The sequence below is a fragment of the Trypanosoma cruzi genome, genomic scaffold (genome assembly GCF_000209065.1).
Source record: "Trypanosoma cruzi strain CL Brener 1047053517035 genomic scaffold, whole genome shotgun sequence".
Classification (NCBI taxonomy): Eukaryota; Euglenozoa; class Kinetoplastea; order Trypanosomatida; family Trypanosomatidae; genus Trypanosoma; species Trypanosoma cruzi.
Genome location: NW_001849510.1, coordinates 86,659 through 99,978, shown reverse-complemented (window position 1 = coordinate 99,978; position 13,320 = coordinate 86,659). Strand labels below are relative to the sequence as shown.

General features: G+C 51.3%; 2 protein-coding genes across 2 annotated transcripts, besides 13 other annotated features; both read right to left on the bottom strand.

Annotated features, from left to right (window-relative positions):
• Nucleotides 1–1,073: part of a sequence feature (heterozygous, non-Esmeraldo-like haplotype) that runs on past the window's edge.
• Nucleotides 35–131: a microsatellite.
• Nucleotides 203–226: a sequence feature (AT_rich).
• Nucleotides 491–513: a sequence feature (AT_rich).
• Nucleotides 1,074–1,722: a sequence feature (areas merged during assembly that could not be assigned to a particular haplotype. This can correspond to areas where the two haplotypes were merged or to regions with more than two copies in the genome that were merged during assembly.).
• Nucleotides 1,355–1,376: a microsatellite.
• Tc00.1047053508739.40 (hypothetical protein, conserved) lies at nucleotides 1,435–11,760 on the bottom strand (the record flags this gene model as incomplete). Its single annotated transcript, XM_810832.1, has 1 exon — nucleotides 1,435–11,760. The coding sequence occupies one exon, from the start codon at nucleotides 11,758–11,760 to the stop codon at nucleotides 1,435–1,437; it is 10,326 nt and encodes a 3,441-aa protein (XP_815925.1).
• Nucleotides 1,723–6,350: a sequence feature (heterozygous, non-Esmeraldo-like haplotype).
• Nucleotides 4,998–5,041: a microsatellite.
• Nucleotides 6,351–7,037: a sequence feature (areas merged during assembly that could not be assigned to a particular haplotype. This can correspond to areas where the two haplotypes were merged or to regions with more than two copies in the genome that were merged during assembly.).
• Nucleotides 7,038–7,114: a sequence feature (haploid, Esmeraldo-like haplotype).
• Nucleotides 7,115–10,755: a sequence feature (heterozygous, non-Esmeraldo-like haplotype).
• Nucleotides 10,756–12,209: a sequence feature (areas merged during assembly that could not be assigned to a particular haplotype. This can correspond to areas where the two haplotypes were merged or to regions with more than two copies in the genome that were merged during assembly.).
• On the bottom strand, nucleotides 12,104–13,099 carry Tc00.1047053508739.30 (uncharacterized protein; the record flags this gene model as incomplete). The annotated part of the gene is made up of 1 exon (XM_810831.1): nucleotides 12,104–13,099. The coding sequence occupies one exon, from the start codon at nucleotides 13,097–13,099 to the stop codon at nucleotides 12,104–12,106; it is 996 nt and encodes a 331-aa protein (XP_815924.1).
• Nucleotides 12,210–13,320: part of a sequence feature (heterozygous, non-Esmeraldo-like haplotype) that runs on past the window's edge.

Genomic DNA, 13,320 nt, shown 5'->3' with positions numbered 1-13,320 from the left:
AATTCCCGTTGATTCGCTGTTAATTTTTTCCAGTTTTTTGTTTCGTTTTTGTTTTTCGTTTTGTTTTGATTATTTGTTACCTTTTTTGTTTTTTGTTTTTCTTTTCTTGTTTTTAGTTTTTTTTTTTGTTTCGTTATTTTCGGATCGTTAAATGTCAGTTTGTTTTTTATGTTAAAAAAGGAGGTTATTTCTGATGGAACAGAAATAAAATAAAATAAATAAAAATCGTGTTTACTTTGAATCGTGACTTGCGGAAATGTGCGCAGCAGAAAGGCGGTAGTGGTAGTGGTGGTGGGATGCGTGTTAATTGTTGTAAGTTGTTGGACGATAAGATGTTCCCTCCCCCCTCCACCACCCTCTACGCACAAGCCGCCTGCGCCCCCCCCCTTTGTTGCTGCTTCTGAAACCCTCCCAAAAAAAAGAAAAAAAAACGATAATAAATTTAAAAAAGAGGAAGGGAGAAACAATAAATGAGTGTACACATGCATACATTTATTTATATATATATATAAACAAAGGAGAAGGAAAAACAAACAATTAAGCAGATGGAAATTTATTTCATTTCACGCATTCTTGCAGGTGTTATGGGATTTATCTATTCACATGACCACCAAATGGCCTTATGGAAACAACGCAACGCGATTTCAACAGGAAAAAAACACGCACAAACACACACACAAAAAAAAAAAAAAAGGGAGACAGAAAGAGATAATATGAAACTCAGCTTCACATGCCAATGTACACACGTATGTATGAACGCATGGAAAACGTCACATGGCGGCCTCAGGTAAATCTTTGCGTGTGTGCCTGTGTACGTATGTGTGGTTATAGAAAAAAAAAAGAAAGGAAAGCGAAAGGGTGAGTGCGTGCACTGGTAATGAAGGCGTCAACGTGTACCGCCGCTCCCTCCCTCCCCTAACCCCCCACACTCCTCCTCTACCAGCAGATAAATGCCGGCAATGATCCACGCATTACTGGTGAAAAAAGAAAAAAAAGAGAAATGAGGGGGCGCCGCGTCTTCTCGCTTTGCCCTGCTTGCATACGAAGAGCGAGGTAACACATAAACAGGGGAATGTGCTGAGGGACGGGGGAGAGGAGAAGGGCGGAAAGAACAAAGAAAGTAAAAAAAAAAAAAATAGATACACACATACACACCTACACACATTGTACCTGTATACATGCCATCATTGTCAATATTATCAACCGGGACGCCACCCTATTCCAATCTTCCCAACTTCAGCTTCAAATGTTCTGCTGCCCCCGCTATTTGGAGAAGTGATGGATAAACGCAAGCATCCTTCATTCCTCTTTTTCTTTTTCCTCATCAAAAGCCAGCCGTCATCATCATCATCTAAATAATAATAATAATAATAATATGGGGTTTCATTTAAATAGCGATTGACTGCATGTATGCAAAAGAGAGCAGGTATTGTCTTAGTCGGAGGATGGCGTCAGACACGGTAGCGCGTCGATGGTCTCCCAGTACTGCCCAAAGATGGCGAAAGTGCGTGTGTTTGGTAGATTCGCCTTGTGCCGCCGCCATGCACGCATCAGCGGGTGATTTGTGACAGCCGCCGTGAGAAAAACGCCGTACGCCTCAATTGAACGTGAATTACTCAGCAGGACGGAGTAATGCACCAGCTCCTCCACCAACCAGGTGAGATCCACAAGCAGGGAACACAGCGCTGGCCGGTAATCTGCAATTGCACCAGCCGTGGTGTGGCTCACTCGATTGTTACTATGGTTATGATGATTGCTGCTGCTCGCATTGACGATGGAGGTGCTGTTGGAATTTGCACCGGCAGTGGCACTGATGATATGAGACGTTGCCTCACGTGTGGCGTCGGTGGCCTCGATTCCCCGCTGGGCCGTGTAGTACTGGAACTCCGGCAGAAAAGCATCCGCGGCCTCCAACAGCACCCGCCAGAAGGACCGCACAAAGTTAAAAAGCCTCTGCTCACTGATCTGCCGACGACCGACTTTCAGGGACTTCGCGATCGGCTGCGCAGCGGCGGCAACAGCAATAGAAAAGGGCGTAGCCGGCAGAAAAGCATTGGGCGGCACGTAACACAACTCCACTCGCACACGTTCACTGGGGTTCTGGGCATTAAGCAGCAGACCGTGATCGTAGAGCACAGGGAGGACAGCGGCCATGTCGCCAGATGCGCCCCACGACAACATGGCGGCCACACGAGCAACGTCTAGTCGCACACGGACCGTCGCGGACCCACCTCCTGGAATAACGAGAAGATTTGTATGGTTTTCACCCGGCTGCGGCTGCGGTTGCGGTTGCGGCTGCCCGTCCACCTCCATTTCCTCCTCATCCTTCCCGTCCTTTTCTCTGCCTTGCCCCGGCAGCACGTCGAGGATAGGGGATGCCGTGCGGAATGTGACACGGATCTCGCGCGAGCGGAGGTTCTTCACGGGAATTGTCACAGTGTAATCCTCCGCTGCCGCAAAAAATAGTTGTCTCGGCGACACCATTGAAGATCCGCAGACTTGAAAACGTGCCTTTAAGACAAACCGTGCATCGCGGGCCTGCTTGCACTTCAAAACCACCTCCGCCTCCCCCGACACGGTGACACCACTTGGAAGTGACAGTCGGTCACATACGAGGAGGAATGACACATTCACACGCGACTTGGGATCCACGACAAAACGTCGTTGTCCTCGCATCTCCGGAACGTTGTGTAAATGGCAAACCAGCAACCGCACATCACACTCCGGGCGAGCATCAACACCAATTTGTTGTTTGCCATCATCATCTTCTGCTCCCTCCACATCCTGCGATGAGGTCCGTCCAATGCCACTATTGAGTATACCGCCGGCATTCGTCTTGGCGCTGGCAGTGGCGGCAATCGTATTGGTGCTAGTAGTAGTGGCGGAGCTGAGATCATCCCCTTCATCTGGAGTGTTATTGAACTCCATGCGGAATGGTTTCACGACGGATACAGGAAACTCAAGTGGAATATTCGCGCGGTTCACAATCTCAAACGCTACATATGCGCGGTGCGTGCCTGCTCCAAAAAGACGACCAATAAATACGCTACGCTCGGCGTTTGTAGACATCCGCTGGCCATTGGGCGCAACTATCTCAAAGAGACCCTCTCCCGCTGTAGGCAGAAACACCTCGGCTGTAAGCTGCAGCAACAGCATCTCCCCTGGAGCAGCACTGGTGCTAATGCCCACATATCCACTGAACGAGCCCGCCCCTGTTGAAAGGATGTTCAGACGCAATGGTTGGGCCTTCCCTGGTTCGAGTACTGCCGTGGCACTAGGTAGAAGTAACCAAGGTTGTGGCCCTTGCGACAAAATGGTAACGCTGTAATCCACCACCGTATCACTGAGGTTATTACGGATGGTAATACCTGTCGGCGGGGGTGAATCCTTTGCGTAAGTAAAACGACATGTGTACGTCCCCTGGCATCCAGCTACAGCCTGGCAATCGCCATGTAAACTGAGCACACACAAATATGACGATGATGGAGATGATGACGCCCAATAGGCATGCCCTAACGCTGCAATTCCACCAGCGGCATTAATATTCCCCATACCAGAAGTCGTGGCCGCCCTGGTTGGCGATGCACTCCTCATAGCGGTGGTGGTGGTCATCGTCGACCTATCAACACCCACAGTACCCTCCAGAAGACCTTCACAGCCACCACCATCAGCAGAACCAGCAGCAGCCACCCTGGCCTCCACACGTGATCCTGATGATTGTAAAAAGAGTTGCTCCTGTTTATGTTGCTGTTGTGCCATCTCATCCAGTGGGGCAAGAACAATGCGTACTGTCGCCACACTACATGGAACACTTTCATCAAGTAGTACAAGCGCCACAGCCTGCTCCACACTTGGCTGATGTCGGCTTGCATCCACACGCATCAATATCCGTACACGTTGCACTGACTGCGGCAAAATCGACAGAAGCGTTGTTGTTGTCTCGCCCGTATTCGGTACCTCTGATGTAAGAACCGTGACTGCTGCAGTTGTCGCAGTGGTGGTACGAGGAGGCGGCGGAAAAAAAAAACCAGCCGTGGGATCGGCAGCATTTGTGACTGTGTGCTTCTTCTCCCCTGTCATGGATATGTTGCCACGCGGCGTACTCGGCAATTTCAGCCCTTCGCTTTGCGGTGTCGGCATCTCGTGGAGTTGAATGCAGGAGAAAGCCACAGTGTCCTGATATGCCTTGTCCCGCAGGGGTGTGATGGAGAGTACCACAGTGTGCTGCGAACATGGGTTGGATACAACCAACTCGCCCGTGTACACAGTCTCCGCCCCATAATGCATCCGGTTCGTCTCAGCCCCTCCCACCCCTCCTATTCTTGTTGGAGCTGCCGCAGACACCGTCGATGCGATTTGCGGTGTCAGTGTGATTCTCAAAGGAACGGTAAATGTCTGAAATGCGCCTAATGTGCTGAACACCTGCACCTCCTCATCCGCCCCGGTCAATGAGTTGGAAAACTGTAATGTGCCAAGCCACATGCTGGGGGACCCTGTGACCCGCCGCCGCTCCAGGTCAGCGAGCTTTTCAAATGTCAAGGCCTGCCGCTCACGAATGATGTCTGCATTTTTTATCTTGCGTTGCCCATAGAAGGCGGCGGACAGGGCAGCAAAGTCCTCCCTCATCAGCAGACAGCGCAACCGAAAGGGGTGCTGCTCCTTCTGCCGGGAAGGCACCCCCGTCACAAGTTCATCAGCCTTCGTTAGCGCAGGCACAGACGCAACAGTGGAAGCAGCCGTCCCAGCTGCAGCTGCAGCCGGAGAAGGAGAAGAATTCGTGACGGCGGTAACCAAAGAAGTATTCATAGTGTTAACGCTGGAGGCCCCACCAATGGAAGCATTGTTCAAGCCATTGTTCGTGTTGCCGCCCATACCGCTCCCACCGCCTGTATTGGAATTAACAGCCGATGCTGCTGCCGCAATGGCAGCGGCTGAAAATGACGTGCTGGAGATCACCGCGGCGTCCGTCGTAGTCACTACGCCCGGGCCACCAAAACTGTTGTTGTTGATGTTAGTACTGTTCATTTTGTTGATGTTGTTGAGGACAAGGGGAGGTAGGGAACCGGCCTTGTTCGCCGAGGCGTGTTTCGTTTGCCCAAAAACAATTTTCTGCAGCGGCGCTGCGGCGTCGTACTGTAACACCTGCAACTGAATAAGCCCCTCCAGTTTGGGGTTCTCAGTCACGCCTAGAACCACCTCGACATTCGGCTCAACCGGCGTCATGACAATTTTACTCTCGGAGAGAATATCGGTGGTGGTAGAGGTCTCCGTCACACGCAATGCCTCCATAGAAAGGGATTCCTGTGCGATATTCATCACCCCATCACAAGAAAGGTCAAACGCCTTCCAATAGTACTGCCCTGTCACATACGCAACCATGTCATTCTCGGGGTTGAGCTCATTCACAAAATAAACAGCAAAGCGAAATGGTCCCTGGGTCCGAATGAGTTTCACCACGAGGAACGCCTCCACCGAGTGGGTCTGCAGTGGTGGCACGACAATATGATTGCTGGCAAAGCGCACTGTTGGCTCGCACTCAATGCTAAGACATAGCGGCAGGATGGGTGAAAGATTTGTCAAATGTATAACCACTTGTGTGCCGCTGCCACGATGATCGCTGGATTTCCACCGCGCGGGATTGGAATTCACGGTGGCGGTGGTGGTGGCGCTGTTTCTGGCTCTTTTTGGTGTTCCGTGCCCTGAGTGGTGATGGTGGTGGTCCGTATCCCCCTCTTTTGGAGCGGTGGTGTCGGTATCACTGGTGGAGTTGCTCCTTCCAATGCTCACAACGCCAAGATCAATGAGCGGTGTCTCCACACGCCCTTCACTCATCGCAAATGTGAGACAAAACCTCGGCAGTAGTACGCACTGTCCCACGGCTGGCAACGATCGCTTCATGGGGAAAAGCATGGCATTGTAGTTAAATCCCACGACCTCGTCAATAATCTGCGCCACGTACACTTGTGCCGTTTGCTCAATTGTCAGTACCTCGTGTCGCAGAATGCATTGAATCTGTTGCACTGTCAGATTTGGCAGTGATGTCAGTGTCCACGTAACTGCCTGCGTCTGACGTGCATCCAAACGCACGCGACCACGCGAGTACACATGCGATGTTAACGTCGAAGGTGACGCCACCTCCTCCACGGGTGAGGAGGACCGTGGAAGACCAAGTACAAGTGGTGCAGTGCCCTTCGCAACAAGGATTATGTCCCGTGTGCTGTGATTTGTCATATGCATCGTGGCGGTCGTTACGGGGCCGTGTAAGCGCAGCACGGCGTCCTCACCGAGCACGACGGCAGCCGTGGGAAGTACCACAACAACCGCCTCATCGGTACTTTCGAAATGCGGCTGCATGGGGACCTCTCTCAGCCTTCTAGCCGCACACTGTTCCTCTGCTTTTTGCTGTTGCTGCTTCTGTAGCTCATCTCCCTTCTCTGCAACCGTGGCGGATATCGCCTCATCAAGTCGCAGTATGGAGAGTCCAATCGGCAGAGGCTTCTGCCTGCAACTCAAATTAAACACTGTGAGTGACTCCTGCAGAAGCCCGGGAGTGGCAAGTTGCAGGGAGACCGGCACCTGCACCTCGGCCCCCGGCGAAAGTTTCAGCTCGGGCGTTTCCACCTGTGTGAGCGTTAGACTCGCCATCACCCGCAGCCGCACCTCGAAGCGGTCCGATGGATTGCTAAGAGTGAAACTCGTGTGTGCGAGGCGGCAGTGCGGTGGAACAGCACCGAGGTCAATGAAGTTCTCCCGCAGCAGCACTTCTCCACTGCCGACATGCGCTGAAAGACGCAGTGTGGTCTGTGCCAAAACGCTGTAGCAGCCCTGTGTCTCACGGCCCATTTCAGAAGCAATGGCCTCAACAAGAATGCCGGCAGTCACAAGACGACTTTTATGCCGCCATGAACGTTCACTCGGTCGGAAGCGAACGTAAATACGAAGCTTCTCGTGCAAAAACACCCGGTGTACGGGGCTCACAAGGGGGATAGTACACTTCGCGTCCTCAAAAAGTGACACAAGTAATGGGCGGTTCGAACGAATAAGCAAAGCGTGCGGCATCGTAAAGCGACTGCATACAACAAATGACTGCACCTCAAGCCGACTCTCGTCGCACGGCATTACAATATCCCGTAGTAAAATCTCTCTGGGTGACACTTGCAGGAGATCCTCATCCACCATGGGATTCATCTCCAGTGCAAAATATGTGATATCCGAGGGGTGTTGCAATTTCTTGACGGGTATGAAGTAACGCTGAGGGACAACACTCATTGGTGTACATTCCACTGTAATACTAAAGGACTCGGACGCACGAACCACGCCATTGCGTGGAACAAACTTGAAATGAGCATCCAACGTCTTTATAGGCACCACGGCAGTGGAAGAAACTATTCCTCCTCCTCCTCCTGCAGCAGCAGGGGCATTATTCACATGAGTACTACTAGTATTACTATTACTATTCCCAGCATTCCCACCACTCACAGTGCTGGTTCCATTGTTGGTCAAATTGCTGTTGATAATATTGCCACAGCAACGGAGAGGGTCCAGTACAACAAAAGCTGTCTCATCGGTCGCACGTAACAAAATGGTAAACTTACAGGCTTCATATGCAATAGCGTGGGTAAAAATTGCCATTGGGCAGCGCATAAAACTGGTAGCCACTACACCCTCACCGGGTTCAATGAAAAAAGATGGTGTTGGTACGGGAGTTGCTAATTTGACGGGCATCTTTAAGGGAGACAACGCATTTGCTAACTCCGCACCAGGTGCTAAAAAAGATGTGTCATTTACAGACTGCGGTGGTGAATTCCCTGCAGCAAGTCCATCTATTGTCAGAGTTGATGGGGTAGAGAATAATTTTGACCCTGCAGTGGGTCTCGTAGATGCGGCGGTGGCTTCCCCATCATCCTCACCCTCCATAGGTACAAGTGTAATGTCAACAGGAATGACGCGATTGGCCTCCTTGTCTTTTGTTTCGCACAACAAAAATGTGATGGTGCCGCTCTGTGCAGGCGGTATACATTCCGTCGTCCGTGTACATGTGAGAGTAAGTACTATAATAGTTGATTCACACGCATTCATCTCCGGCAACGCCACGCCGTCGCAGAGCAGTAAAGAAAGCAGTTCTGGATGTTGTAGCTGACGTGCCTTTGGCTTCACTGGCATCTTTTCATCCTCACTCTCTGAAAGCTCATTTGGACCAACAATACCACCACCAGCAGCTTCAGCAGCCTCTCCCAATGTCGACGTCGTGTTGGGGTCAACCTCTTTCCCCATGAGGGCGCATCGAAGCAACTCAATTTGTCGCATTGCCACCACCACCTTTTCCATCTTATTCTTGCGGCGGTAAATCTTCAACTTCTGCTCAAGTTTTTCAATCTTCTCCTCAAGCTTGCGGATGGAGCCGGAGCTCGCACCACCATGCTCCATCTCGAGCTGCATCCGTACATCGACGCCATCAAATTTGAAGAAACGGTCTGCCAAGCTCATGCCGGCATCCACAACGTTATTGTTCGCATTGCCGCTGCCGGGATTACTGCTGCCGACACCGCCACCTCCCGCCGTCTGAGCCACTGCGGGGGTGTCAAGCTTCAAACACAGTTCCCGTCGGGTGTTGCTGGTGTTGACCACACTGAAGCGTGCACCGATACGCACCGACGGTGGCATTCCGTCTTCGCGACTCACGGCCGTGCCGCTCCCACCGCCACCAACAATTGTTCCTTGTACCTGCTTCAAGGTATGCACCGGCAGTGGCACAGGCACCACACCAAAACTCCATGAATTGGGGCTGACGTCAAACGTTTCCGCCTTTGTGACTGTTGCTTTCATTGTCATAATAACCTCATTGGATGGGTCGAGCACATTGGTAAGCCGGATACGTTCCTCAAAGCTTCCCTTGATGCCCGGGTAGAAGGAGAGCTCCAGCTCCTTAGTGGCATATGGACGGATGCGACAGTAGATGCACTTTTTATCAGAGTTCTCCATACGAATGTGACCCGCAGTGACGGAGCGAGACTTGGACAGCTGCAACAGTAAAAGCGAGTTGCACTGATTCACGATAGGGAGTTTCGTCGTCCTGCGCTCGCCAATGTTCACCTCACCAAAGTTCTTCGTTTTTTGTCCATTCAGCTGAAAGCGAGTTCTACAGAGGCGATATGACAGACGCACAAACCGCGGCACCTCAATCCCTTCCACCGCAATGCTGATACCGTCTTCCTTCGTCACAGCATCCACGTCTCCAGTCGTGCGATCTATGCGCACATAAAATGTACGACCACCACGAGGCTCGAGAGTGATGCTACTCGTCGCCACGGTGTGATGTTGCAGCGCACTGACAACGCTGTTCCGCACCTCCTCCGCCCGCTCCACAGAGAACTGCTCTACAACCTCCTCGCAACCATAGCAACAATAGGCACGCAACTCCGCCGCAATGGCCTCAAACTCATTTTCTGACATGCCTTCCAAAAAGAAGGTTTCAATCTCGGTACTCGAGCTCTTCAACTGCAGCACAAGTGGGTATTCCACCTTGGACTGCAGAGAATACGCCACAATAAGAGGAACATTCGTAAGTGATCGAAGCCCAGAAGCACAGGTTCCATCCTCGCCACGCCCGCCACCGTCAACGTTCCCATCGTCACAGTGCGCCTTACTTTCACATGTGTACAACTCATCATGCAGCTTTGTCTCGGATGGCGCCATGTTGTTTGCCTCTATGTTCACAATTATACGGTCCTCAGCAGGATTTGACACATTCACAATGGTGAGTTGCTTGCGGTAGGTGGAGTTGACACGCTTTGGGTTTATGCGCAAAGTAATGGGTAAACTGCTTCGTGGAGCAACGGAAAACTCCTCGAGTGTTTCACAACCCCCCGCCGCTGATACACGTGGCTGGACACCCTCAATGGAGACAATCTTGCTGCGCAGTTGAACATATATCGTTGTGGGCAGTGGTGAGGGGTTTTCAATGGCAAATGTGCAACGCCGGCTCTGTCCCACCTGACAGTCACCAAAATTGATATTCTTCTGTGACGCAACAATGGTACTCGTAAAGAGGGTTGCCACACTACGTATCAACAACCGCTGTTGGTGTCTACCACTAATATCGCTGCCAGCATTAGCGGCCGCACTGCCTCCAACACCCGTGATGACAAGCTCAAACTCAAAATTGAGACTCGACGTCGCCTTATTTTCCTGGTCTGTGGAGGGAACGTACATGACACCCACCGGTACACTCCCCCTCTGTGGAACAATCAATACCTCATCCACGGTGACCACATTGTCGTTCTTTTCGTTACCATTACTGTTATTCCCCTCATTCTTATTCTTGTCATTACTACTATTGTTGCTGTTGGTGTTGGTCCTACTGGCGTTATTCTTTTCATTGCCGTTGCCATTGGTGCTGCATGACCGTACAAGACTTAAGACCCCCTCGCAGTGATCTGGACGGGAGTCAAGCAGTCGCACGGTCACATTCTCACGACTCGTGTTGCAAACGTTCAACTCACGAATGACCCTTGTCCCACGGTATACCTCACCAAAATCAAGCACCGGATCCGTGACGCTCACAAGGTCTGTCTGAGACTCTGCCGCGACGACATTGATGTGAACATAGACCAGCTCAGAGTTACGGGCGTCACGGAGGTTATCACACTGTAGGACTGCGCGGTATTCCTGCATGCCTCTGGTGCAGCCGGCCAGAGCAGTCGCGGAAGTTCGTACCATCAGAGTAAAATTCATTGATGCATGTCTATCGAGCCAAAGAGTGTGACCAATCTTTGGCTCTTCAAACTTATCTTCCTCGTAAAGGGAAAACTCCATGTTTTTTTGCGGAATCGTCTGCGAGCGTATCACAAAGGGAAGCGGCAGTGACGAGGCGTTTGTGACGGTAAAGTCCATCAGGTGCGTTTTGCCCGGCGCCATTGTAGTCCGCAGCTCCGATCTCGACACGGTGAGCAAAGAAAGAAAGACGCTTGCACTAAATGGGAGTGTGACAGTCTCGGATCGCACGGCCGCCACTGTGGGGGACCGGGAAAAAAGAAGTGACAACGAAGAAGTCTGCGGGTCATGCCGCCCACCCGCATCGCTCTTCGTTCTGCTTTCATTCACAGCTGCATCTCCATGGCTACTCATTTCTGTTTTACTCGCACCTCCTGAGGTGGAGTGGGGACTAATTTTGTTTGCTTGCGGATTGCATTCCTTCTTTTCATCCACAAGATGCAACGAGGAATTGAACATGGCAAAGCTGCTGCTGCCGCTACCATGACTATTGCTGTTTTTGTGCTGGTGATGGTGTTTTCTGTTGGCGTCCGTGTCCGAAGGCGAAGATGTCACGGCTGACGGCAATGATGCCGCCGTCAGTTGAATCACCCCGCTAACCATCACTGGCGGTGCCTGTACCATGACGGTAGAAAACTGCACTGGATCCGCGTGAAATATTGCCACCACCTCCCTGCTCTCTAGCGGTCCCAGGAGAAGCCTGTCAATAACGCTGATACCTTCAAAAAGGGCGCTGTAAAAGAGGGACAATGTCCCCCGTTTCTGGCGATCCTTCTGTGCGCCACCGCTGTCAATCTCATCATCGTCGAGAAGCAGCATGTCATCCCACAGTTGAAAGCGAATGACTGCAGGAACCGTCGTTGCGGTGAATTGCACCGACAAAGAAACCATCGGGTCCGTGTTCACAACACTAAAGCGACAGTACACGGGGACATCGTTCACAGCAAGAGCACCAAACTGCAGCTCACTTGGGACTACTTTTAGCATCCCCCACACTACCGTCCTCCGTCCCCCTGTCAATTTCCTCTTCTCGTTCTAGTTTTCCCCTCAGTTTTACCTTTTCTTTTTCTTTTCTTTTTGTGTGTATGTGTTTCCTTCTACCCCCTGCCTTCGCGTTGTGCTGTTTGGTTTGGTTTCCCCTTTTTGCATGTAGAAACAAAAGAAAAGAAAGGAAAGAAGAAACAACGGGCAAGTCAAACAAATAATATCAAGAGCATATCTTCTCTACATCCCAAAAATGAGAATGCGTATCCATGAGACGAACCCACTGGTCCGCGTTCCCATTGAACATCTACACAGATGCGACACGGCAACACGCGATTCAGCACCTTCAACGCACATCCGCACCCGCCCATTTCCTTCTGGCAAACGCAATCACCTGCAGCGTCTTCAGAACGATGTACACAAAGAACGCGACGATAGCAACAATGGCAGCAGTGCAAGCGGCAAACAGAGCAGGTTCATTGTCGGGATGCAGGAGGAGTTCGATGTCGGCAGCGAGAAGCCACACGCTCACAAGCACCACAAGGAGATAGTAGCCGTTATCCAGCGGCGAGATGAGCGGACGGAACACCGCAACGGCCCCAAAAAAAATTAAGTGACATAAAATAAGCACAACATGAATAGCGATACAACCAGCGGCTGTCTGCGCCGGAAGTGCCGCAAACACAGCAACAACCAAGGGCGCCCACAGCCACAACGTTACCCACACTACGCGGGACCGACGCAGATTCATCAACAGCAGGAAAAAGCCATTTGCCACCGTAGCCGGTAGCCAAAAGCCGCCCACGCGCAACAACCATCCAGCAGCCAACATTGACATACACGAGTTTTTGCTCAGCAGAGTAGTGCCCTCCAAAGACAGAATGGGATAAAATGTCAATCGTGCCTTCGCCATCGACACACAAAGGACCACAATGAGGCCGCCGACAAACAGCAGAAGCATGACGATGCTCAGCACCAGCGTAGACCCTACCTTGGATGAAAGCCCCTGCATTGACGCAAAGGAGGTCCCCACAAACAGATTCACAAGAAAAAGTAACGGAATGCCAGGAAAAAAGCAGCGTTCCGCCGTCCTCGTCCATGAACCTTTGCCTTTCCACTTCAACGACAGAATCACCAAAAAATGCACCAACAGCACGCCACAGGTAATAATGAGGTTGCCTATCATCACACCGTAGAAAGAGTCCTCGATCGTCGCCACAGAAATGCTGCGATAATACCCCAACGCACGACGAGTTGCATCAGGCGTGCAGTGCATCATACTTAACACTGTCACGTAGTTAATACCCGGTACACCAAAGGGTGCGCCCAGCAGCGAGAACATTGCGGTAACTCTGCCAGCCTCACCTGTGCCGCCTGCATACACGGGTTGCGTTACAGAAGATGCAAAGGCTCTCAATTAAACAACGGCTCAGCCTCAGATGATTTCTCGGTTTCTCAGATTCTGCAATGGGTGTTCCTCCATTGAATGAGGCTCCACTGCAGTCCTCAACCCCACTGATTTCGGAGTTGAGGAGCTGCTGAAGCTATCAAGCATATACTGAT